This window comes from Camarhynchus parvulus, chromosome 3 (assembly GCF_901933205.1).
Source record: "Camarhynchus parvulus chromosome 3, STF_HiC, whole genome shotgun sequence".
Taxonomy (NCBI): Eukaryota; Metazoa; Chordata; class Aves; order Passeriformes; family Thraupidae; genus Camarhynchus; species Camarhynchus parvulus.
Window position 1 is genome coordinate 30,376,895 of NC_044573.1, and position 25,792 is coordinate 30,402,686.

The 25,792-nt window shown below is 45.8% G+C and overlaps 2 protein-coding genes across 3 annotated transcripts in view; one reads left to right on the top strand and one right to left on the bottom strand.

The window, feature by feature from the left end:
• On the bottom strand, positions 1–12,261 carry RNF8 (ring finger protein 8). 2 transcript variants are annotated; one of them, XM_030945393.1, is made up of 8 exons: positions 11,980–12,261; positions 9,572–9,700; positions 7,292–8,029; positions 6,141–6,203; positions 5,679–5,768; positions 4,399–4,506; positions 3,460–3,664; positions 1–1,612 (listed from the first exon to the last, which is right to left on the bottom strand). In XM_030945393.1, exons 1-8 carry the CDS (start codon positions 12,067–12,069, stop codon positions 1,467–1,469), a joined length of 1,569 nt encoding a protein of 522 aa, XP_030801253.1. In that variant the 5' UTR covers positions 12,070–12,261; the 3' UTR covers positions 1–1,466. The 2 variants fall into 2 exon arrangements, with proteins under 2 accessions (XP_030801253.1, XP_030801254.1); XM_030945394.1 differs by having other exon boundaries at positions 3,453–3,664.
• The window catches only part of AARS2 (alanyl-tRNA synthetase 2, mitochondrial), a 21,414-nt gene continuing 7,665 nt past the window's right edge, over positions 12,044–25,792 (top strand). The window contains exons 1-17 of the mRNA XM_030945392.1: positions 12,044–12,543; positions 12,910–13,098; positions 13,742–13,887; positions 14,636–14,830; positions 15,322–15,466; positions 15,884–16,029; positions 16,334–16,442; positions 16,794–16,832; positions 17,481–17,592; positions 18,134–18,261; positions 19,000–19,150; positions 20,948–21,117; positions 22,113–22,226; positions 22,969–23,109; positions 23,750–23,887; positions 24,290–24,399; positions 25,495–25,603. Of these exons, the coding sequence (XP_030801252.1) occupies positions 12,319–12,543; positions 12,910–13,098; positions 13,742–13,887; positions 14,636–14,830; positions 15,322–15,466; positions 15,884–16,029; positions 16,334–16,442; positions 16,794–16,832; positions 17,481–17,592; positions 18,134–18,261; positions 19,000–19,150; positions 20,948–21,117; positions 22,113–22,226; positions 22,969–23,109; positions 23,750–23,887; positions 24,290–24,399; positions 25,495–25,603 (2,367 nt within the window). The 5' untranslated portion in view covers positions 12,044–12,318. The remainder of the gene's footprint in view (positions 12,544–12,909; positions 13,099–13,741; positions 13,888–14,635; positions 14,831–15,321; positions 15,467–15,883; positions 16,030–16,333; positions 16,443–16,793; positions 16,833–17,480; positions 17,593–18,133; positions 18,262–18,999; positions 19,151–20,947; positions 21,118–22,112; positions 22,227–22,968; positions 23,110–23,749; positions 23,888–24,289; positions 24,400–25,494; positions 25,604–25,792) is intronic.

A 25,792-nucleotide genomic window follows, 5' to 3' on the forward strand; every position in this document is an offset into this window, starting at 1 on the left:
CATCATTCATGCACCTTTTTAATGGGATCTTTCTTGGGGGAAGCAGGTAAGAGGTATGATGGTAGCTATTAAATTAGCATTAGGGTAGTCACAGTCTTGAAGGATTGGGCTGTCTTTGATCAGTTCCTGAATACAAACATCTTTCAATTAACTTTACAATAGTCACACTGCATACAGCAATCAAAACATGAAGCAAAGTCATTAAATTAGATAGTCTGTTTTCTAAAAAAAGCCTAAGACAATGAGAAGACATCTCAGTGGCTGCACCAAAGAACACTAATGCAGAAATGGATTTATATTTTTGTTCTTAAACAAAATAAACATAGAACCAAAAAGGTATATACAAAGAGCCAAAGAAATATTACAGATGAGAAGGGCTTTCCCATCCTGTTCTCACAGTGTAAGAGTCCTTTCCATGTAACAGCTAAGTCAAAAGCATAAGTCACTAGAAAATGGAACTCAATAGACAAATACATGATAGGATGAGGCAAGACTTAATCAATCTCTTATGAATGAGTGATTTGGCATGAGAGTAGTACAACCCACAGCTCAACAGTTATGTCTTGTAAACAATAAAATGAAGTGCTTCATTCTGTATCTTGTGGTTGTCTATGGATGCTGCTTTCCTCCCTGCCAACAGGACATTTCATTAATTTGGAGAGCAGCACACCTGAAGATGCAGAGGTTCCTCTCTTGCTGCTGATTATATGTTTTTAAAGTCATTGCTAAAAATTTCTGGATGTGCTGCTTCCCAGTTCTAAAATCCGTTATACAAAAGCCTGAAGAGGGAACAAACCAAAGACACTCAATGAAAAGAACACTAGCTAAAGACTTCTGGAAGATTTAATCTCTATCCCTATCTAATGGAAAATGGGCTACATAAACAGAGCAAGCTGATGGCCAGCAGCTAGCTTACAATGCACTTGCAGCCAACAGTGTCTGTATCCCACCCTTTATCACCTTCAATGCCAAAGGGATTGGGATGACTGTAGTGGCCATATGAAATTCAAGAGGAAAACCCACATTGGCACTTTTTCCTGCTATACCTATCTCCTGCATGCTGGTGGGGATGGCCAAGTTCTCAAAAGGCTTGGGACATTCCCTCTGCTGCCTGAAATAAGGGATGCTGATGTAAACATGTAATTCATTAAGGAAAGGGCCATGATTCAATACAAACTCTTTCATTACACTGAGCAGGTCACAAGCTAAAGTGGAAGTTTAGGGTTTGTAATTCAATTAGCCAGCATAATGGCAGTCTGTTCTCTCACAAACGCAATTTTGTTTTAGAGATCAATCTTCTGTGCATTCATTTGGAAAACAAGATCCTTCTTCCAAATGCTGCTAGTTTACAGCTCCGGCCTCTTCACAGGTCCTCCCAGGTGCCCAGTCCACTCCTCCAGCAGCAACCAAACATCATTAGGTTGGTTCTAGGCAGCAGAGGGGCAATGAGTCTGCAGTAACAATGTTCAGATAACATAGTAGCTTTCCCTATAGGAAGAATCCTCCTCAGAGTCCTCGCTGTCACAACTGTTCATTGACAAGATGGAGTAGGTGGTAGAAGGAACACCGTTGTCACTGTCTGTGGCTGGCTTCACCATCACATTCTGTTTCTCTGCATTCAAAACACACAGAAACAAAAGTTAGCTGTGATCACTGTACCCACAAGTGCTAAATTACTACTTGTCTTTGAAACTATGTTTTAGCGTCTCATGGTCAGTTTGCAGTAAGTCTTTCAAGCTGCAGGACATAGGCCTTTTTCATTTCAGTTTTCAGCATAAAACAACAAAGGAATGGGAGTTATTTGTTTGCTTGTTTTCTTAAGTGCTCTAAAGTGTTCTATATGTCTTTTCCTATTAAGGTAACACAGGTGAGGAGGAGACATTCTCCACCCCTTCACAGGGACACAACAGGCAATGGAAGTGGCTGGCTATTTCAGTGTCTTACCAGGTAAGAAAAGGAAAGAAAACATGTGGTAAGGAGCTCTCAAACAAGATTGTTCAGGACATTTATAGCCTCATCAAAAGCTTCATCTATTTAAGACCACAAGCTGTCCTTCTAGTGCTGGGGCTACTAAGACTCCTAGAAAGGTTTTCTAGAAAGCCTTGACAGCTTCTTAAGTGCCACTTCCAACATTATTCTTCTTTTAACAGGTGTATTTCTTAGGAATTAATTTTAAAGAAACAAATGGTTGTCTTCATTTCAATCAAAATGTTTCCATCACTACACAAAAAGAGACACAGAAACCATTTCACCTTCCAGCTGAAGTGTGTCACAGTAAATTTAAATTATTTCCTACTGGTAGTTATTTCTGAAGGTAGGCTATGAGCTCATTTGCTTTTTGTTTGAAGAAGGATGAAGACCATTGGTGTAGCACTTAATTGGCTGCAATGAAGGCACCACTTCAGCCAATGCCCATCAGCCACCTGAGCAGACACTTAGGAACACTGTGGCACTCTGCAGATGCATGCAATGCACAGGGGCTGCCTCAGTTCCACAGAGGTAAAAGCAATTCTTGTAGCTGAGCTGGGCAGCCTCTCAGCAATGCAGCACTTCCTGAGGGAATCAGACTGAAAGGGTTACACAGATTATCATTTCAGGCTTGAACTAGCACTGCTTAGTGATGTCATTCTGTGTCACCATGGCACATCTGAAAGGTATCAAAAAGCACCTTTCTTTTGGTAAAAATACCATTTGATACACTGCAAAATTAAGGATCATGCACTCATCTCTATGAAGGGAAAACAAAACAATTACTTAAGAGCAATAGAAATTTAAGGAGTAGCAGGAACAGACATCTACATTTCAGCACCTATATACCAATGTCAAGTGCTCTAGAAAGAAATTTAGAAAGAAGCAGACTAGGAATAACCCATAATGGGGTTTTTAATAAAGCAATCACCATCATGCACAGTATTTTAGCAACAAGTAGGCAAGATGTTATGCCTGTAAGCCACAGTGGCTTTAATTCCACAAAAATAAACATGTCAGAGCAACTGTCAGTTCAGCCATACTTACATGATATACCAGTGTCTCTTTCAGAGATTTCCTACATAAATCTAGCACATAGAAAAGAATTCAGAGCTTCTTGTCAGGTCTGCTGAGTTTCTGTAATTATGTATTCCACAGTTTAATCAAAAGTGCCTTGTAAATTTTTCAAGGACCATTCTATTTTTTGCTTTTATTAAGTGATCTCTTTGAAAGAGCATAACCTTTAGCATGGTTAAACTAAGTTTTCCTGTCAGACTGTGGAATTCATACTGAAGTCTTTTTCCAAACTTTGTACTAATTTTATTTTACTGTGCAGTAAAGCTAGTTAGTAGACAGACCTCATTATTATTTTTTTAGTGTTTCTGCAGCATTCCCTGAGCATCTTCTTGGTATATAGGTGCCAAAGAAAGTTGTGCAAAATAGATGGAATAAGAGATTGTACTCATCATGCCACATCCACCCACCTCTCACCTTTCCGCTCTCTGATAAGGCTCAGGCGATGCTCTTTCTTTTCCACATCCAGTTTTTCTACCATCCTGTTAATGCAGTTGTCCAGCACCAGAGAGCGTGTCTTTGATTTGATCTCCTGCCTGCAGATAGGGCACTCCACTTTACGTTTTGTCCACTCATTGATGCAGTAGGAGCAGAAGCTGTGTGCACAGTTCAGAGTGACCGCCTGTGGAATTCAGCAGAAGGACATCGGTATAGGATAAATTATGGAAAAAACTCAGATACTGCAAAATAGCATCTTAATCTACTGAGAAACCAGAAATTAAAATTTCAGCTAGCTCTTAAGCCATTATAACAAGGCTAACACATCAGGTTTCCCATAGTAAAACAATAATGTAATGAAACTAACCTTGTAGCAAAACATAAACAAAAATAACAGTCTACATGACAAGCATAGCCTATTACTTGTAGAATCAAATGAAAACAGGCCAATTTCTCAAAGAAAAAGTTTATCTGAACAATATAAACATCACAGGACTTGACTGAATACTGTACCTCCCTTCCTTTACTAACCTCTCCATATAGCTAAACTTCAAACAGTCCAACTCTAGTCAACGTAAAGCAAGGTCCACTACAAAATAATTCTTCCCCAAGCAGCTGTCAGCAGCAACTCAGGGCACCAGTTCAAAAACCTACACAAGTGCTCCAAATTTATGTGCATTTTAGGATTAAGCACTCTTGTCTGCAGATAGAGACATTAAAGCTGAATTTGTTGTCAAGTAAAGAAGAGTCAGGGCAGACAGAATAGACCTCTGGATCAACTCTTTCCCATAAGAAGTCACTGTGAGTTCTGTTAAACAAGTGAAGTAAAGAAAAGGGCTTAAATATTGTCTTACTAGAGCTATGGAAAGCTTCTCAAGTCTCTTTTTTACTGGCAAACCCATACAGATTTAAACATACCTCAATAAAGTGCTCAGAACAGATTGTGCACTGCAACTCATTCTCCAACACATCATTCATCTGATTCAACACCTCTTCTTTTTGGGCTCTCACCTTTTCCTTCTCCTCCTGGTGGAAAAGTACATGTCGTTGTGTATCAACAAAGAACAAGGTTTTTCTCAACTGACAGGAGTGTGTGCAGGGGAAGAAAATCATACTGCAAATTTCCACATGTCAAGTGGAGTGGATATCTATCACATACTGAGATCTGTAATCTCTTTCCTCTTTGTAGTCTCAGCAGTATTGAGAATATTCCCACCCACTACAGAGAACTTGGAACAGAGAACAGCCATTACCCAAAATTCCCTTCAGCCTAAAGGAACTACCAGCAGATCAATCTTTTCAGAATCTTTTTCAACCTGTTCCTAGCAAGAGTTTGGCTTTAATCAGTTTTTTTTTTGGTGTCTGATATAAAAAGTAGAACACCCAACAGACTAAACACCTCAAATACTAAAAAAAAGGAAACAATCAAGTTTAAAACATCTACTTGCATTTAACAACCTAATAATCTTTTTATTTGTTTGTTAAGAGTTAAATTAGGCTGATTAGGCTAAGTACCTGCTTTATTTTCTAAAAATAACAGGAAAATTCTACTAACTGAAGCTATAGTTGAAACAGCAACAAATTTCCAAAGATGACATTAAAAAAACAAAGCAAACTGCCAGTGGTGGATAATGTGATAACTTCCAAAAGTAAGACACAGGAAAAAATCTCCTTAATTATTTTCCACTCATCACTTTGTGTCAAGGGCAGGAAGAACTGTGGTTTATCTCATTCATCATTCAAATTCCACATTGGTTCTGTCCTACAATCCCTTATGGAACTGCTGTCACAATGCAGTTTTACTTGAATACACTTTAACTGAAAATGAAGCACCTCACTTTTCAAACACTTTTGGTTTGTCAGTGGATTTTTTTCCTGTTATTTCTGGCTTGATTTTTTGTTTGTTTGTTTTTCAAAGAAAGGGTGCAATGGGCCCATTTCTCTTCCAAAATGCACTTTTCAGCTGCTAAGGGCTTTCTTTATGATTGAGAAAGATCTAATAATAACTGTTCGACACCAATTTATGAAAAGGGCAAGGTGCCTCCTTCCAGTGTCAGCTGCCACCTCAAAACACAGAAATTTTGCACTATAGGAAGCCAGGCAGAGCCAAGACAAATGTTAAATAAACCATTTCCTCTGCCCATGCAGCATATCATGTTTCACTTATGAATAAAACTAAGAATGCAGTTATTCCTTACCTTGGTTTCTTCCAGTTCTTTATTCTTGGCTCGAATTATCTCCTCAAAATCTTTTTTATTACGATTCAGTTCTTCCATCAAAGCACGATGCTGTAACAATACCATTCCAGAAGTTATAAGAGTACCATTCTAAACTATCCTATTAAAGATACATGCTCATAGACATAAGGCTCAGCACACTCATTTCTCCTATTCTCCTCCTAGAAGAGCAACACATATAAGCTGAGGTGTTAAGGCAGTTTATCCTTAACTTAAAATTGGAAGACACTGCCAGTTATTTATGACCTTCCCAATGCCATCACACTTTGCATTCCCTCTTCCAGGTTATTCTTTCACTTCAGTTAGGTTTTTTCAGTCACCTAAGGCACAGTCCTTGTCTTCTACCAAGAGGCCACAACATTTGGAAAGATTTAAATATCCGAGTTACACAGTTAGACCAAACCTAGACTCATAATCACTTGCCTGTTGCAGGACCTGGGCCAGCTGCTCCTTCAGATTCTCTTCCCCTTGTTGACACTTTTCTCCCTGGGTGGGGTAAGAAGTGGGGGAAAAAAAAATACTTGAAGAACATAAGAGAGAAAATTACTACTCTGCACACTCTCTTTAGAGGATATGCTTAAGGAAACAACACTGATTTTCAACAAACAGCGAGATGTTCCACTCTAGGGTTATATGTGTATAACAGAAATTAGAGCTATCATTTACTGTGATGAGTTAAAATGGATATATCATTTACAGTTCCATATTTGGAATACCTCCACATTATTCTAGCTCAAAAGGCACCAGCATATTCATAGAAGCAAAGAGATCAGCAACAGCTTAAAAGCTGTAACTCTGTCTTTGAGTACATTCAATGACTTCAGAGATACCTAAAGCTCCAGGTAAAGGTCCCATTGTTTCTAAGGACACAACTCCAAACTTTCTGTACTTCTGATACTGGTATCTTGCCTTTAGCAGTAGACTTTAAGGAAGTAGATAATAAATTATTAAACTCACTCCAAGATGAATCCTCCCTTTCTTTAAACCCGATTTTGAGCAGTCTCAAGTTCAAACAGATTTCTGTCGGTTACCAAAAAAGCAACTTATCACATATACTTACTGCTTAAAGGTACTTACAGATTGCAAGAAAGGGTTTTTTGAAAGTAGGAAAATAATCTCCTTCTCTCTAGGGATTAAGGCATGCAGTATTTCATTGAATGTAAAGACAGTGCACTTGCCATGCAAACTGGGCTTTATTTCAGCCATATACTGAGAGAAATTCACACTTAAAGTGATTACTTTTCTACTCGTCCTCTCTATAAGCAAGAGAGATCAGGCAATGGCTTCCATTTTTTAATTGAAAAACACGCTTCTTTACCAACTGAAATGCTTTATTTTGCACCTTTTTCTGAATTCCCCATGCAGCCAAATCTCTTCTGTCTCTGCATTTTCTTTTGGTACGCACACTGTGATACATGCTAAGTTAAATACCTCCACGAAAACTTTAGTAGGGGTAAATCACACAAGCACTATTTTTGTTACTGTATAGTTCAAGAGCTATTTTGGATCAATGCCTTACACGAGGCATTCCATCAAAGTGAAGACACAGGCCAAAATTATTGCCACCACTATACCTCTAGCTTCTGCTGCTCTTTACAGAATGTCCTCTCCAGCTCTTCCACCTGCTGCTGCTGATGCTCTTGTTCCATGCAGAGTTGGTTCTGCAACTCCTGCAGCTCCTGTTCCATTACTAGGATCCCCTTCTGATCACATTTCCTGCGCTTCTGCTTGACATTTAGAACTGCAGTCTGCTTCTCCTGCACTTTGACCTTTAATTTCATTGTATCTTCTAGAGATTTCCTCAGCTTTTTCAAGCCAGTCCATGACTCTACAAGACCGGAGCCTTTCTGGTCCTGCTGGGGGACAGTCACAGCTTTGGAGTGAACAGGGCTACCATGCACTGGAGCACTATCCCCCTCACTGGGTCCAGGAGAAGGCAGCTTGACATCCATCTTCTCTGTTAGCCGTTTGGCCTCTTCTGCCTGTCCCCACGATTTATCTAAAGGTTCATTGCCACAGGACATTCTGTCTCTTTTACATCTGGAGTTTGAAGGGCCTTCTGATTCACATGTCTCCAATTCCTCCAAACTAAATTTACGTTTAGGTCTTGAACTCTTAGCTTTCCCCAGGTCACTTCTTTGGGCTAAAAAGGGTCTAATTTTCTCCCATTCATCTTTAATTACTTCATACTCATATTCAGCAGTCTCTCTGTTTTCCAAAGGCACTCCCAATTCGATACGGTCTCCTTCAGCAATAGGATAGACTTTTGATGGATCCAGGCGCTGTTTATTAAGCCAAACTCCATTTAGACTCTGCCAATAAACACAGAACCACCAAAATTTAATATGTAGTTACAGCATCCTCTAAAAGTCATTTCTGGCAACTGTAAATAAACACAGCCAACCTCTTCAGTGCTTCAATCAGAACAAGCCACCTCTTCAAATAAACCTTGTAATATCCAGTTTACAGGCTCAGTGTTGCATTTATTACAATTACTGCACTGTATTATTTACTGCACATTATTCTTGCATTACAGATTTTGTGTACAAGCACCAAGAACAACATTCTGACATATGTGCTTGTGCAGAAGGGAAAGAATGAATGCTGAGGGGAAAACCTGCACAAAAGCTTCAGAAATAAGAACTAAATAATAAAAAGACTCCACAATAGATCATTGTCAGTAACACAGAATACTACTGTAATTTTCCCTGACAATTAATGTTACCTCAAATTCCAGAAAAAAATAGGAAATAGAAAGAAGCATTGGCTATACTCCTTGAAGAAAACAAGGTTTTTCATAAATACAAGGAGACTGTAAAGAAGGAAAATGTTCTTCTAGAGATAATGTCCAAAGCACAAAAATGGTTTCAAAATTAGCTCAAGAAATAGTTTTCAAAACCAGCAAAACTGGTCTATGCTCAGGATGAACTGCAGAAACACTAGGAACTGACATATCTCAATGAGATTCAATGAAACAAGCTGACCAACTGGTCAACAGTGAAAACAGACAGGAAGTGTTAATAGTTAATCTATGGTAGATGTTTCCTATTATGCACTAGCATTAGGTTTTCAAGTTTATACATGTACTACAAGAGGGTTTTGTTTAAGAGCAGTGTAATTTTAATAGTAGCCACTCCATTCCTTTCTGACTAATCTGCTGTCAACCCAAACATCCTTCAAATCTGCCTGATGTGTTGAACATTTTTGTTCTACCAGTGCTGTTTCAAAGCAAATTATTCATTTTACTGTTTTCAGACCAAATGAGAAAGTGGAGAGATCATTATATAAAAACAGATTACTGAAGTCAAAGTGAGACCCAGTTGAGGACTCTGACATCAACATTTTATCCGAATCAGCTGAGAAGAACTTTCAGGACAAACTCAATTGAATACAACATGAAGCATAGTTTTTCTAACACTAGATTCTTGTTGAAGTTGATTACAATTAAAGCAATTGTGTCAGTACAATAAGGAGTTGCACTTTATCTTTTCATTAGCACTCCAAGAATGTTATCCTTTTGAAAGGATAAAATCCTGTGTCAAAATTCATATAGGATATTTTTTAAGAAAGTGACACCAAACAAGTTCACAGACTGCCAAGTGCCCTTGGCCAGGCCACACTGGTCTGAAAAATGCTAAACCAAGAGGTGGATCTACATCCAGAAAGTAATCCAGTTTGCATACCTACTGCAGCAGACTGAAGTTTCCTGCTGGAAGTGCACAACAGGTAAGACACATTCCCATGGACCTTCTATCACACTTATGCTTTACCATAGCCCATTCATTGCTAGATCCAAAACAATGAATTCTATTCAATGAATCTCAGAGTACGAGGTCTTCAATTGGTCTCTGTACCTTGTTATCCTTGACAGTCCACTGCCCTTCTGCATTCTGCTGGAAGACACAGTGCTTACGAGAGATCATCAAGGGACAGGTTTTTGACACCAGCTGGTACGTGATATCTAATCCTCGGCCAATAGTCACCTAAAAATAAAGTAGTGTAGTTACTGCAATCAGTAATGACATGGTCATTTCAGTTTATGGCATTTCAATTCAAGTACAGCAAAACTCTAGACCAACATCTTATGGTTATTCCAAAAAGTTTGGCATGATTCTTTTTCATTTAAATTTAAGAGTATATAGAAAATGGAAGCTTACAAAGTATTGTCTTTCTCTCCCACTGAGGAAATTTTGATTTCTCTGAGGCACATTACAATCTTGGTTTCATGGAAATCTTCCTCAGCACCAAAGCTGCTCAAAGCCACTCACAAACCATCTGTGTTCCACCTCAGTCATTACCTAACCAAACACCATTTCTTCAAACTAGCACTATTGTGTATGGGTCTCAAGATTACTTCTTACCCTCTTCTTTTGCTAGTTGCATCTGTTCAACCATTTGTGAAAAGGAAAGATACAGGGAAAAAAATTGTCCAGAAAGGTGACATCAAAAAAAGTGCACACTCAACATTGCCCTAAATACACAATACTTGTGTAAATCACATTATCAATCTCATGGCTCAGAATCTAAGCTACATGCAGCTCATAACCAGTAGTAAAAGTGATCTAAGTAACTGGATTAGACTCTAATAGTATCTTCTGGAAGAAGGGACATAATTTAATTGTACTATTGTACAGTATCTTATTAAATCTCATCTAATTTCAGATTGCCATTTAAAGCACATCCCTGCTCTCCCTCCCTCTGCTGCCTCCTCTGCACACTTCTCTTAATTCATGTGTGCATTGCATTACCTGAGCAGTTCTCACCTTGAGTTTAGAGCAAGAACTCAGACCTCCATGTCATAACCAAAGGCAAGGAAGCAAACTAAGATGACAAAAGCAAACTTAACCCTGTTAGTGCCTACCTCTTAAATGTTCCATATAGCTTTCTGTCACCATGTATTGCATAGGTAAGAGGTACAGAGATTCAAATGGATAAAGACTCCCTTCTTCATGAGGATTCAAACATAAAACAAGCTTTGCATTTGTCCCTGCAGAGGCATCATCAGGGCCCAGTCACACACATCTGCAGGACCTCACATACCAATACAAGTGACAGCAAGCAGGGCCAGTCACAAAACTCCCCCTGGATCAAGTTCATTTAGCAAACAGGGGCCCAAGATGTTACCTCTCACCTGCTGGAGTTCAGTACTGCTCACAGCAGTACTGGCAAATCACATCCCATCCCCACACATCAGCTGTGTCCTTTGGCACCAAAGTGGTCACAGCACCAAGCCTGACAGGGTTCAAGAAGTGTTTGGACAACACTCTCAGGCATGTGGTGTGATTCTTAGGGCTGTCCTGTGCAGAGTAAGGAGCTGGACTCAATGATCCCTGTGGGTCCCTATCAACTCAGGATATTCTATGATTATAATTTAAATTATCTCCAGCAAAAGCAGTTTGTGCTCTGTGGCCTGGCAAACCTACAGTACCAGAATGCCATCAGCCTTCCTGCTGCGAATGACAACCACTGTGCAGACAATCAGAGCAGTAACATCCCAAAGTGGATTCCCTGCACATTTATCAGTGCCCTGGCTGTAACTTGTCACCTCCAGTCCTTCACCGAGAAGATCTGCACAACTCAGGGCTTCAAATCCATGATGGGAGAGTAACAAAAGCATACGTTTGGATGGGAGCCTTTTGCAGTGTGTGAGCACAAGGCCTTGGCCACAGCATCAGCCACACCACCCGATTTTGACCACCAGAACAGCAATCCTTTTACACTGCCCCAACATGATCACACATCTTTACTGGCTGGGTTTTAGGGAAGAGTACCAGGGCCCATTTTTCAACTAAAAACCACGATCGCTGAGAAAATGGCTATTCCTGTACCGCACCAAAACATAACCAATACAATTTAAACGTGACCTCGTTTACACCTGAACACCTAATGCCTTAGGACTTAACCTCGCCAAAAGCATCGCCTTGTTAATTAGGCTACGGACTCCCTTCATCCTCACTTACGTTACCATCACACGAACAACTCTATCTAAATACGACAGAAGAATTTAAAGATATAAACAAGCGAAGGCTTGGCCAAGGCGACTCCAGCGCCGGGGTCCGCCCTCCCCGCCCTCGGGCGTTACCAGGCCTGAACGGCGCCCGCTCGGGCGGCCCCTCCGAACGGAGGCGGCTCCTTAAGCGGGACGAGGCGGCGCTTTTCCCTCCTGGGAAGCGCTGTAAGAAACCACGAGACCGCACCACACTGCGCCCCGAGAGCCGTGCCCACCCGCCCACTCCGAGGGCCGGAGCCCGGCGCGGCTCACCTGCGTGCCGGCCTCCAGCAGGAGCCAGTCGCCGCTGGCCCCGACTCGGCGGAGGCACCAGGCCTGGCACGGCACCCCGCGCACCGCCATGGCGGCAGCGATCGCTGCGGGGACGGCGCTCGCAGGGGATGGGGCAGGACGGGATGGGGCGGGATGGCTGCCCCGACCGAGCCCGGGCTGTGACCGGGACCCGCGGGTGCGCCGCGGAACCGGCGGCGCGGCGCTTTCCCACCGTCCCGCGGTGCTTGCCCGCAGCCCCGCCGCGCTCCTCCGTGTCCCGCCTTCCCCTCGCACCGCCCCTTCCGGGCTCGCCGGCGCTGCCATCCGCCGTGGGGCACCATGGCTGCGGCCGGCCGGCTGAGGCGGCGGCTGCTGCTGGAGGTGCCGTGGCGCTGGCGCTGCAGCCCCCGCCGCGGCGGTGCCGCCTGCCCCTCGGCGGGGCAGATCCGCGCCGCCTTCCTGCGCTTCTTCGAGGAGCGCCACGGCCACCGCCGCCTGCCCTCCGCCCCCGTGCGGCCCCGCGGCGACCCACGCCTCCTCTTCGTCAACGCGGGCATGAACCAGGTGCTCTCCCCGCTCCCCTCCTCCGGCTCACCGGCGCTCCGCTCTCAGAGGAGCGCGGCCCGCCTTGGGGTGCCCCTGCCACGGAGATGTCCGGCGTTGCTTTGAGCTGCCCGCTCCGCCGTCCTCCCGGACGCCTCTCGTAGTGCCGTAGGGCTGTGGCAGTCTCCCTCGCTGGCCATAGTTAAGAACCATCTGAACACAATCCTGTGCCGTGTGTTCTAGAAAAAACTTGCTTAAGCGGGGAGGTTGGACCAGATGACCCACTGTGGTCCCTTCCAGCCCGGCCCGTTCTGTGTATCAGAAGCCCCAGGCGCAGGCTCCTGCGCTGGATGGCATCTGTCCACAGCGGGTGTCTCTCATTTCCAGTTCAAGCCCATTTTCCTGGGCACGGCGCACCCCCGGAGCGAGCTGGCCCAGCACCGGCGCGTGGTGAACAGCCAGAAGTGTGTGCGTGCGGGAGGGAAGCACAACGACCTGGAGGATGTGGGCCGAGATACTTACCATCACACCTTCTTCGAGATGCTGGGGAACTGGTCCTTTGGGGATTACTTTAAGGTGAGGTGATAGGAGTGAAGCCTTTCTAGGGGAAAACATAGCCTGCCTTTCGGAGCTGTGCTGTAGTGGCATAGGACTGTGTGCAGAAGGCGTTTTGGTAAGATCCAGATTAATTCCTGGGAGCTCTGTGGCCTGGAACAGAGGTGGTCAGCTCATGGGCTCTGTCGCTGAATGTGTCCTGCAGACTCGCAAAGCACTCAGCCTGCCAAAGCTGTCACCAACATGTAAAAATCAAAGTTTTCTGTGAGAATGCCAGTGTTGACCACTTTATATAGTGAAAAGAGGTTACCAGTTCATTTGATGCTTAGTACTAGAAAGTTTGAAAAGGGAAGAAGAATAAAGGATGCTAGATTTTTTAGGTGGCGAATACATTTTTTCTTTGGAAAGAAAATAATTCATGTAACTGCCAGTAGGCGCATAGATGCACACCATGCTGAAGGTCTCACAACGTTATAGGAAAGTCAGTTTTCCAGTGGCAGCAGTGAGCTGTCTCACTCTCCTGACCTTCATCCTGCTCTTTGCAATACACCTGAAAATTAGAAAGGGAGAGAAACAGCTAAAATTAACTTCTTTGTTGTTTGAGTCCCATTCTAAAGACCCTTCCTGAATTACTGTGCTTCATTTATGTTCCCCACCTGCTCAGGAGGAGGCATGTAGCATGGCCTGGGAGCTCTTGACAGAGGTCTATGAGATCCCCAGAGATCGTCTCTACGTCACCTACTTTGGGGGAGACCCCTCGCTGGGGCTGAGCGCAGATGAGGAGTGCAGGGACGTGTGGCTCCGCCTGGGGTAAGTGTGTCACAGAAGAGGTTCTGAGTAGCAGGTACTGACATCTCACTTTCCACAGTTTTGCATTTGCTCTTTAGTTGACTAGCTTTAGGGGCCAGAGAGTGTGTTTTAAACCCATTTTGTTTCTGGTTTCTTTGGGTTGTTAAAAGTCAGCTGGGCTCTGAGCTCACTGGGTCTCTTGAACTTTTGGTTCATTCTCAGATAGTGTCGGTGGGGGTGGGTATGTGCCTAAAACTGGCTGGCCTGGATGATGTACGGGATCTCCAGTCCTTTGCTTCCTCTCCATCATAAGAGTACTTCTCTGAAAGCAGGCAATGGCTGCTTCAGTGAGAGGGTGCAGCCACTGCAGAGAGCACTGCTGTGCTTTGGGACCTTGTTTCAGCTGTATGTAGGCTTTGAACCCAAGGCAGCCAGCTCTGTGCCACTGATGGTGTTCAGGTCTTGCCTCTGCCCCAAGAGCAAGGTGCTCCACAGACCCACTGGACAGCCTGTCTTGGTCATCAGGGGCCAGGCTGTGTTTGCCTGTCATTCTGGGCTGAGACTAGGGTCCTCTATGGTTTGGCTCACTTAATCTTGCTAAGGAGAGTAATTCTGTGTGAACAGAAGGAAGCAGAGGAATTCTGATGTATTTGCTTTTTGAGTCTGTAGTGGGAAGAAAGGATTCCTTTCTTCCAGCTTTCTCTGTGATCTAGGCTGGTGGTTTGTGTGTATGCCTCGGCACTGCCATCTCTGTTATTTGCCTTTCCAGGGTTCCTGCCAGTCACATGCTTCCTTTCCCATTGAAGGATAACTTCTGGGAGATGGGGGACACAGGTCCCTGTGGTCCCTGCACGGAGATCCACTATGACCACGTGGGTGGTGGCAGAAATGCTGCAGCACTGGTGAACCAGGGCAGCCCCGATGTAGTGGAGATCTGGAACTTGGTTTTCATGCAGTACAGCAGGTACCAAGCATGTCATCTGAACTCCAGAGCCTTTCCCCCTAGCCTGACTCCAAAATCAGGTGTATATTCTCAGACTTATCACTGTTTTCCAGAAGATGGCAATACCAGGAGCAAGAGAGAAGCTATGGAGATTTGTCCAGCATGGCTCTTGGCCCCCTTTGTTTTATTTCCCTGTCTTCAACCTCCACTGCCTATTCTCCCTTAATGCTGCATTCTAGAGATCTCTTGAGGTCTGCAGCAACCTGGAGGAGGAGGAGGAGGGTGCCTTTTTCCTTACATTGCAGCCTATCCTGACTATGTGATGGTCAGATCCTGACAGGGCCAAGGCAGGCTGCTGTCATTATTGTCCCTGAGCTTCCTTATGCTGGGTCACCCACTGTTTCCATCCCCTGTCTCTTTCCCATTCTCTTTGATTCACCTGTTCCTTATTTTTTCCCATTAATTGATCCTTGCTTCTCTTTTGCCTTTTATTTTTCCTGCTTGGCTGACAGAGAGGTGGAGGGGAATCTCCTTCCCTTGCCACAGCACCATGTGGATACAGGAATGGGTCTGGAAAGGCTGGTGACAGTTCTGCAGAACAAACGTTCCAACTATGACACAGATCTCTTCACTCCCATCTTGGATGCCATTCACAAGGTGATGGTGCTTCTGCTCAGAGTCACAGCTCAACAAAAGCTCCTTGAACACAGACTGCTTGCTGGGTACTGAGCAGTATCTTGAGACAGGAGGTTATGTCCTGGCAGATCCAATGCAGTGTTCTAGAAAAAAGGGAGAATTCCAGGTTGGAAATCCGCTGGGATATCAGCACTGCTGATTCATTTTTCCTTCAAGGTGTCTTAAGTTTCTCAGTGCCAGGGCATTGGCTGACCTGTGTTAGGTACAGAAGTCTTGGTCTGTAGTGCTGTGGAGGGATTTAATGAGTACATGTTAGGTGCACGAGGTTCAGAGGAAGTTGAAAAACATGATGTCAGGCATAGCTGGCTGCCTCTTGCATTGAAACTTCTTCTGCAACGATTACTTTCTGCTGATTTGTCTCTCTACTTTCTCTTTTAGGGCTGCGGAGCACCCAGATACCAAGGTTTGGTCGGGAATGCTGACGTTGGGCGTGTGAACATGGCCTACCGCGTGGTGGCAGATCACGTGCGCACCCTATGCGTGTGCATCACTGATGGCATCTACCCAGGCTTCTCTGGAGCAGAGTAAGGACATAAGGAAATGGCAGGAGGTGGAGGAAGTTAGGTCTAGAAAGGAATATGAACAGCCAGGGAAGAGGTTCTGGTGTGGGCCCTAGACAGGGAGTGCGTGAGCTTTGGGGGAGACAGGAAGATGAGAGCTGGGAAGGGGTGCCAATCTGCAGACTTTCCCTTGGATGGGTGTAGAGTGTTGGGAGGATAGGTGTAGCCTGTGCTGATGAATCAGACCAGATGAGCTGGGGGATGCTGGATGTGGCAGCTGGGCAGGGGTGCTCACAAGGCTGCCTAAGGAATCCTGCTCTGTTTTCAGACTGGTGCTGCGTCGGATCCTGCGCAGGGCTGTACGCTTTTGCTCTGAAGTTCTACAGGCTCCGCCTGGGCTCCTGGCCTCCCTGGTGCCTACTGTAGTGGAAGTGCTGGTGAGTAAAACTGCTGTCTTGGGGGAAAAAGGTCATCACACATCCTATTCAACCCCATGTCCATTTTCTGCACACTGTCAGGAGTCAGTCTTGGATGGGAAGGACCTCCAGGAAGGTGTACCTGATGCTATGCATTCCAGCATTAAAAACCTCTTGTCCCCATATCACTTGTGATGGGAGGGAGGGGGCCTAGTGTCATCAATGGTACCGTCAGCACAAACATGTGTAAGTGCATGCAAGTAACCTCTGTAATGTTTGTGCAAGTAACCTCTATAATGTTTGTGACATGCTGCGAGATCCCCCAAGGAAGATGCTGAGGATGTTATCACTAACTGAGGCTCACTTCCACAGGGAGATGCTTATCCAGAGCTGACAAGGAATGCCAACCAGGTGAGCAATGTGGAATCCCCTTGTCTCATTATCTTTGTGAGACACTCCTCTCAAGCCCAGGAATCATCCTGCCCTTGGGACTTAGCTGGAGGAGTTTGCATAGCCTCCTCTGCAGTCATGTTCTCGTGGGTGGACTGAGATGTTCTGGGCACAAGTATCTGTGGCAGATTTCCATATGATCCACTAGGTCCTTACCAGGGACTGCATGTGCTGTGTAAGGTGGCTGTTGCTCTAAAAAAGCTACAGTAGCTTTTTTGGTTGAGTGCAAGTACAGCCTGTCCTCGCCTGGGTACCCTTCGTCTAAAGTGGAGCGATGATTTAAGGCTAGTCCCAGCTTGCTTCCACTGACAGCAACTTCTCTGGCTATTCCAGACATACAGTTGTAATTGGGTCACAGATAGGAATGCTCAGTAGGGAACATTTGTCAGCCTAAAGCTTTCCCCACGTGGATGGTCAATATTTCTTTGACAGGAATGGTGACAGGAGACACAATGACTTTGGCACTGTTCAATAATGCATCAGAGCCATGTTGTGATGGATACGTGCTGAACAAAAAGGCTGGTTGATATGCTTTGAGCTGGCTGAGCAGGGCTGAGCTGAGCTGGGGAACTCCCTGAAATGTGGGTAACCCTTCTGATCCTTGGGCAGATCCAGGATATCATTAATGAGAACGAGGCCGCATTTCTGTCCTCCCTGGAGCGTGGGAGGCGCATCATCGAGCGCACAGTGCAGCAGATGGAGCCCTCCACAAATTTCCCAGGTGAGTGTCCTTCCTCTGACAAGCTGCACTTAGAGACAGTTTGCTCCAGGTCCTCACAAGTATTGCAGTCAAAACTGGTGGATGTTTGCCTCCCCTGCATTTTCTGTGACACTTTAGCCCCAGACAGAGGAGCAGATGTTCCTTTCTCCAGATTGCAGTTGATTTCTAGTACTTTGTACTCACAACAAATTTGGTACCTGGCAAGTTAGAAACATTCCCTTGCTGTTTTACTGACTGATCAATGAAGTCATTGGAACTCACAGCTGAGAGGAGTAGCACAGGACCCAAACAGTGCAGCTGCCTGTGTAGATGTGCTGCACTGAATTTTAGCAGGAAGGGCTGCTGTGGAGCATTATTATTACTCAGTCCCATGCAAGAAGAACACCAAGGCTTCTCTTGCCCATTAACTGTGCAGTTACCTGCAATACAGGTGGATCCAGTTACCAAAGCACACACTAGATTGGTCCCATGCCGACAAATCTTGAGATGCCTTTGCTGTCTGTGTTCTCACAGAGTTCTTGACCTTTTTTTTGTCTTACAGCTGAAGTAGCCTGGTCCCTCTATGGGAGTTTGGGATTCCCTCTGGATCTGATTGACTTGATGCTTGAAGAGAAGGGAATCAGTTTGGATTCAGCTGCTTTTAATGAACTTGTTCTGGAAGATGTGAAGGTAAGAGGGAGTCCTGCCTTGTCAGAACAATTCAAAGCCTTACCTGTCTCCTGTGAACATGGAAGCAGGATCCCTTTCACTGCTGAGGCTCTTCAGAGCACCACAGGGCTACATGCCTTCTCCCTGAAGGGGAAGTGAGTCTGAAATAGCAGTGTCATCACAATCCCCTTGTGTCTGAATGTGGAACTGAAGTATTGGTTGGTGATTTTTTCTCAGGTATTTTATGATGCTGGAGTGAAGGTTATGAAATATTTATATAGGTTAGGACAGTCGCCTGTTAGGGAGGACTGTCATGTAGTCTATCTTCTCACGCAAAGTAGAACCAGCTTAGACAGCTGAAGCAGCAAATTATTTATGAAGAGTTTACAAAATCTCCATGATCTCTGTAGTGCTGAAATACTTGCACTGCGCACCCACCTCCACCACTCCCCAGTGCAGTAATTGGTTTGAGGCCTTGCTCTCCTGAGCTTTAATGGCCTGGAAGCTTCACAGCCACACAGCAAGCTGTGCCAGCAGGGATGTGTTAACAGTTGGTATGGCCTGGCTCAAGGCTAGCACAGAGTGGTATTCAGTGCTTGTGAGGTTTGAAGGGATGGGGTTAGTAAGCAGTAGCCTACATCAGCCTGGACCTGAGCAAGCCATGAAGGTGGAAGAAGCCATTCCCAACCTTACAGCTCCAGTTACCTGTTTGCTTGCCCCCGGGATCTCCCATCTAACTGTGCCTTTGCTCTGCTGCAGCGGAAGGCTGCTGGCTCACAGGCAGGAGAGCCAGGGAGCACAAACACCCCTCTGGACGTGCACTCGCTGGCTCGGCTGCAGGACAGCAAGGTGCCTGCCACGGATGACTCTCCCAAGTACGCATACACCCTGGGACAGCACGGGCACTACGGTGAGTGCCTGGCCCACCTTGCCACTCCAAGAAGCTCTGCTGGGGTCCCTCACATGGCTGCTTTTGCTGCCTAACCCCATGCATGTACAACGTATACTTCATGCTCCAAACCTGTCCACCTTGCTGCCGCATCTCTTCCCTACCCCTGTACCTCATGCCAGACTGGGTGCTTTTCTTAGTGCTGTTGGCACGTCCCTAGGAAGGCTCTGGGCTGGTGACAAGGCTGAGCTCTGGGTTGGCTGGCACCACTGGGTGCAGTGGTGAAACAGACACTGTTGATTTCTTCTAGAGATAAGTCTGTCTCCAGCAATTAGGCTCCTGGGTGTGTGCTCGGGAGAAAGAAGGATGGTTATGCAAGGGTTTTAGGTGGTTGTGTGGAACCATGCCCTTGCTGTTTCCGTGGCAAGCCGCTAGGTGCCAGCACAGGCTTTTTGTCGCCAAGGGTAACTGAGGCTGCTGGTGCTCCAGGGAAGGCATCAAGATAAGCCACAGGGAGCAAGAGGTGGTGTGGCTGTCACAGACAATTAGAGAAGGCTGTGTACAGCCAACTCCCTGTTACCCAGTGTGCTGGTGGCAGCCCACGCTAAGCAGAAAGGAAGGCAATTCAAGCTATATATACTACAACAAGAGCACAACAGAGGAAAAAAGCCTAGCATTGTGACATTGGCTCAAATCCCCAAACTAGAGCTGTCCCACCTTCTCCTTCTGAATCATGGAATAGTTTGGGTTGAAGGGGATCTCTGGATGTCCAATTTCTTGTTAAAAGTAACATCAGTTTCCCAGTTAGATCACATTGCTCAGAGCTTTGTCCATTTAAGTTTTCAGTATCTTCAGGGACAAAAATCTCACAGCCTACCCATTCCCTGTTCTTTATCACCCTTAGTGTGTAAAGGTTTTTTTCTTTACATACAGCCAGAATTTCCTGTACTTTTGATGTAGTCTCCCAAATGCTAAATAGGGATGAATAACCTCTTTCTTTGACTGCTGGCTATGTTTGTGTTCATACAGCTCAGCAGGCAGGCAGCCTTCCTTGCTGCAAGGGCACCCTGCTGGCTTGTGTTCAGCTTGCTCCTGAGAACCTGAGATTTCTGTCAGTTTGTTTCTGTAGACTGCTCAGATGCCTTCAAAAAACAGTCCAGTTCTTCAATGTATCAACCAGTCCCTGCCTATTAAGTGGGATGTGGGTGCATCCCATTTTGTCATGAATAGTCATTAATGAAGATGTTAAGTGGTGTTGTCCCTTATATCAGCCACCAAGTAGCTCTGCCAGTAGCTGAATATCAGTTGAGCATTGAACTACTGAGCAATTCTCGCTGAGGCCCTCTGCCCAGCCGATTGCATGCCCACCTCATGGTCTGCTTGTCCATAGTGCCCAAATCTGGGTTCAAGGAGCCTACAGGAAAGCATGTTAGAAGCTTGCTGCACCCAGGAATGCGACATCCCTGCTGTCCCCTATCCACAGCATCTTCATAAGAGTCAGTCAGGTTTGCCAAGCTTGCAGTATAGCAAGATGCAGATGTGTCTGTGTCACATTTTCTTCTGCCAACCTCGTGTGGAGCTGGATTGGATGTCCCTGCCTGCTTAGCTGCTACTCTGTGATTAGGAGAGTGAGGGGTGACTTAGTTCCAGTCCTTTGTCCCTTCTGCCAGTAGCTGTTCCTCTCCTACCAAGGCAAAGTGCCAGCTTTCAGTATAGCCCAGTGTTAGCAGGGTTGGCACAGGGAAGTGATCCCTCCTTTCCTGTTGCAATCTGACAGGCTGTGTGCACTAACTGCTGCTGTCTTCTTTCCCCTGACAGAGTTCAGCCCGTGCCAGGCCACTGTGCTGATGCTGTACAGAGATCAGTGTCTCCAGAAGGAGGTTGGGGCAGGGCAGCGCTGCGGTGTCATCTTGGACAGGACTAACTTCTATGCACAGCAGGGAGGGCAAGACTCTGACCAAGGCTACATGATACGTTTAGGACAGCAGGTAAGGCCCTTTGCTGCCTAACCCAAGGCTGCCATGGGTTCTGAGGCCAGGCAGAATTCTCCAAGTGATGGGTTATTCTGCTGTGTTAATTTGCAAGCTGCTGACTCTTGACAGTTCCCTTGGCATAGCATCAGAGTTGATGGGGTAAGGCAGAATCAGCAGTAACTTCACAAGGGCATTCTTGCTGCTCTGGTTGTCTCTCACAACCCTTTGCAATTTCATCTTGCTGAGGAAGACTAAAGTCTCTTCCTTCTCAGGTCTTCCTTCAGTGTGCTGTGTTCTTGCCAGCTGGGGCTGTAGTGCTGAGAGAAGGCAAACATAGATCAGAGAGTCTGTGAACTGAGTAGCTTCTCTCTGGTCAGTCCTGGACAGCTGCAAGTGCTGCCCAACCTGAGACCCAGTGCAAAAACTCTTGATTCCTCCCAAGAGCATCAGGGAGGAGCTCCACTTCTGCAGCATGTTCCTTCAGCCTTGCCAAAGGGAGGGCTTTGACCCTGTCCTAGGAAGTTACACAGAGTGCAGCTTCTCCTTTCCCCATTTCCTGGTCTTGATAATCACCCCTGGGCCTTTTTAGCCTTGCAGAGAGTTACAGTGCCTTGCTCAGCACTTCTCCCCAAGCTATAGTGGTGGTCCAGTTTTGTTGCCATCCCAGTGAGGCAGAAATGGTGTCTTGGATGCTAGAGACATGCCTTGGGAGATGCTGTGCATCACCGATGAGCATAGTTTTTAAGAAAATTTGTCAGCCTGGATGGTGTTACTGCCCCTCCACTGCAAGCTGGCAGCCCCAGCATACTGTGTAGTGAGTGGCTGGGTACAGGTGAGGTCTGAGAAACCTTGGTTATGTTTGCAGTAAGCTTCTCTCTGCTTTTCCCACCCCATCCCTGTCTTTTAGGGATCAGTAGAAATTGTGTTTCCCAGTAGGGTCAAGCAGGTAGACAGCACAGATACTTGGATCTTCCCTGTGTCCTAATTCATTTTTCTGTCTCTTTGCTCAGGATGTACTTTTCCCTGTAGAGTCAGTTCATCTCTGTGGGGGCTACGTGATCCATGAGGTCACTGCTGTGGAAACCCTGCGTGCTGGCGACCAAGTGCAGCTCTTTGTGGATGAGGTGATGACTGAGTGTTCTTAACCTTTTCCTTGTAATGTTCTGAGTAACCCGGGCACAGCAGATCTTTGTCCCTTGTATTCTTGAGACTGTTCTTCATCACAGTGTGCAGTGGGAAGGAGATATCACAGCTGACTCTGTAATCTTTGTGAGCCATTGTGTCGGTGATGGAGAGAGACGGGGAGACTGATTCGGTGATCAGAATCCGATTTTATTGTGGGATACAAATGCTCATATACTATTTCAGGGAGACTAATAATGTGTTCTACAATGATTAGCTTAAAATCACATACACAAACTTATGCATATAACAACATCTCTTGCTTGCAGAGTTTAGTGGGATTTTCTTTTTCCAGTAAACCCGTTTGATTTAATCTTCTTGCAATCTAGGTCTAATTTTCAAAGTTCTGTTTGTTTTTGCCAATGTCATCCTGTTATCAAATCTCTTATGTTAACCAGCTCCAAAGTCCATCACCTGTCTTGTGTCCCCCAACATTCCAACACCATTGGTTTGTCCAAAAGTATCCAGCTTACCCTTCACTGTTTTACAAAGATGATCCCATGGAAAAAGGAGTTAGGTCTGCCCTGTCACATAACTCATCTCAGAGCTGTACTACCTGTTGTTTTTCCTCCATCTTTTCCTATCCCCTGACATGCAACCTTTTCCTTATCTCTTGTGCCATGCCCTGCTCCCCTGAGCTGAGGAGAGCCAGCAGTCCCTGCTAATGGTGGTGTGTGCTTTCAGGGGCGGCGCCTGGCCTGCATGACGAACCACACTGCCACCCACCTGCTGAACTTCGCGCTCCGGCGCGTCCTGGGTGACAGCACCGAGCAGCGGGGCTCCCACGTGACAGCAGAGCGGCTGCGCTTCGACTTTGACACCAAGGTGACTCTGAAATCCAGTCCCCTAGTTCTCAGCTGTACCAGCATTCCAGTACAGCTCTTCTCTCCAGGGATTTGTCCCCTCTCCCCATAATCACTCCTTTAGACACAAGTCACGTTTTATCTCAGTAATGAAGCTTGCTCCTCTGGACGTGGCTGTGTCCATTGGCATTGATTTGACCATGAGCAGGGCTTGCTGAGGGGATGAATGGGGGTCAGAAGGGAAAGGACTCAGCAAGGCCAGTGGTCATGGGACTGACACAAAATAGTGTAAAGGAGTCTTTGAGAGAAGGTGCTTGGCTGTGACATGTATCTGATGTCTGTACTAGACGTTCAGGTGAGAGTATTTGTGAAGCTTTGGGTAAGCTTTGTGAAGCTGGCCCTAGTAACCTGTCATTCATTCTAGTATCTCTTTTGACGACTTTGGCTGATGCTCTTGCATCAAAAATCCTTATCTCTCATGGGAGGAGAAGGTGGGAGGGCCATGATGTTCACAGTTCCCTTTTACAAGCAGAGAAGATGAGATGCAGGGGAAGAGTGGTGTGCCCAAGCTGAGTCATCTGGTGGCTTTGCCCCAGATCTCCCTCCTTCTTTCTGTACCTCTCAGGAGGCTTCTCCTGAGTGTGGCTGATTTGCTTCCTCAGGGCCATGTGACTGTGGAGCAGCTGCAGCAAGTGGAGCAAGTGGTGCAGGACCTGATCCAGAAGAATGAGGTGGTGCATATGGCTGAAGTGCCCCTCACATTGGCAAGAAGAGTTCAGGGACTCCGAGCAGTGGATGAGGTATGACAGGATGGCAGCACACATCTTCATGAGCCTTCTCCTTCAGCAGGAATCATCTGGGACACGAGATGTTGACACAACATCTTTCTGCAAGGGAATTGTCTCCCAAAACTCAGATGGGAAAATAGGACAGAGATGAGGTCTCAGGACACTGTTGTAAAACATGGAGCCTGGTGATGTACAGGCTTGCTGTTCATGCCTGTGGACCAAAAGCCTGTTGTGTCACCAATTGTTTCTTTCTCCCACTGGTGGCTGGTTGTGGGGGAGAAGTAGTGCCACCCTGACTCAGGGGCTCGTCTAGAACAGGGGAAAATGAGGCAGACACCTGAAGCCGTGTAGTTAGTCTGTAAGTGCCCCTGCACAACTATGTTGTTAGCTGCTGATCCCTGTCTCCTCTGTCAGGGCTATCCAGATCCAGTGAGGATAGTGTCCCTGGGGGTCCCTGTGGAGAATGTGCTGACCTGTGACTCCAAGGCTGCAATGCAGACCTCTGTGGAGCTCTGCTGTGGGACGTAAGTGACTTTTGCTTGCAGCCAGAAGGCATGTGTGTGGGCACTGGTGGCTGAGGTAGAAACATCACTACAAGCTCACATCCCTGTCCCTGTGAAACTAAGTTTCCTCACTGGAAAAATATTGTGAGGACAGGATGGGCTATTTACAAAGCTTTGGAAGTTCCAGATTGAGCAAACTTTAACAAAATGCAGAGCATTTTTCCTTACTTCATAGTCTGAAACCAACCTGGAAGCCACAGAGCACCAGCAGAGTCTGGGAGAGGTGTGTGTGTGACTTGTTTCACCAGGGTTGTGGTGCTTTGTCTTTGGGGTTACAGAAGGGCTGGGTACCCAGATGGAGACTCCAATTCAGCTGTGAGAACTTGAGACTGCTCTGATTATTTTAATTAATTATCTTCACCCTCTTCTGCTTTTAGCAGTAATGAGAGTAGAAGAATAGTTAATCCAGCTTAGGACAGTGCTGATATAAAAAAAAAAGAAGGAACAAACTGGCCTTAGAGCAGATAGAGCTGAAAATGAGCAATTTTCTACCCATGAGATCTTCTTGTGGGAGTAGTGGGAAAAGAAAGTGCATGGGAGATGATCAATTCTTATGAAGATGTCTGGAATGATTGCTTGTGGTAACAGAACACAAGACACCATAGTTTTCATATCCAGCATTGAATAAACAAGAAGGAAAAGGGAGTGTCAGTGTCCTGAGACTGCACAGCTATCCTTTGTCTGGAGTCTGCTGGCCAGGCAGTGAGCTGGCCTGACAAGAGAGTGGTGGGGTAGAGGAGCTGAGTAGAGGAGAAAAACAACAATTCATCTCACTGCTGAAGGAGAGGAAAGGAGAACAGAACTTGGCTGCACCATTTGACTGGAGCCTGCTGGGCAGGGAGCACAGAAGTTCCTCTGGAGTAGCCTCAACTGTGCTGTCTCTTGCCTGACAAGGTTCCATCGGGATTTTAGGGATGGAAAAGGATTCAAGGTACTGGGGTTATGATTAGGAAAGGCCTGCTGGACTTCAGAGTTTTTGAAAAAGAAGGCAGGGTTCCTGATTTCTGTTTGCAAAGAGCAACTTGCTTTCTTTCCTGTTCTCTGCTGGCGTCCTAGGCACCTTCTCCAGACAGGATCTGTGGAAGACCTGGCCATCATCAGCGAGCGCCAGCTTGTCAAAGGCATTAGCCGTGTCATTGCAGTGACAGGGGGACGAGCCAAAAAGGTGAGAAAGAGGGAAATGATATTTCTGCCATGTCAAGGCAGTGCCAGAAGGACCAACATTTGTAGGTTCCTCATAGACAATTAGCTCCCCACTGCTTTGGTTGAAGCCTCCCTGCTGTGCCACATCTGGCTTCCTGCTTCAGCCTTGGACTCAGCTCTGCTGCTGTACCTCACTATTCACCTCCTTTCC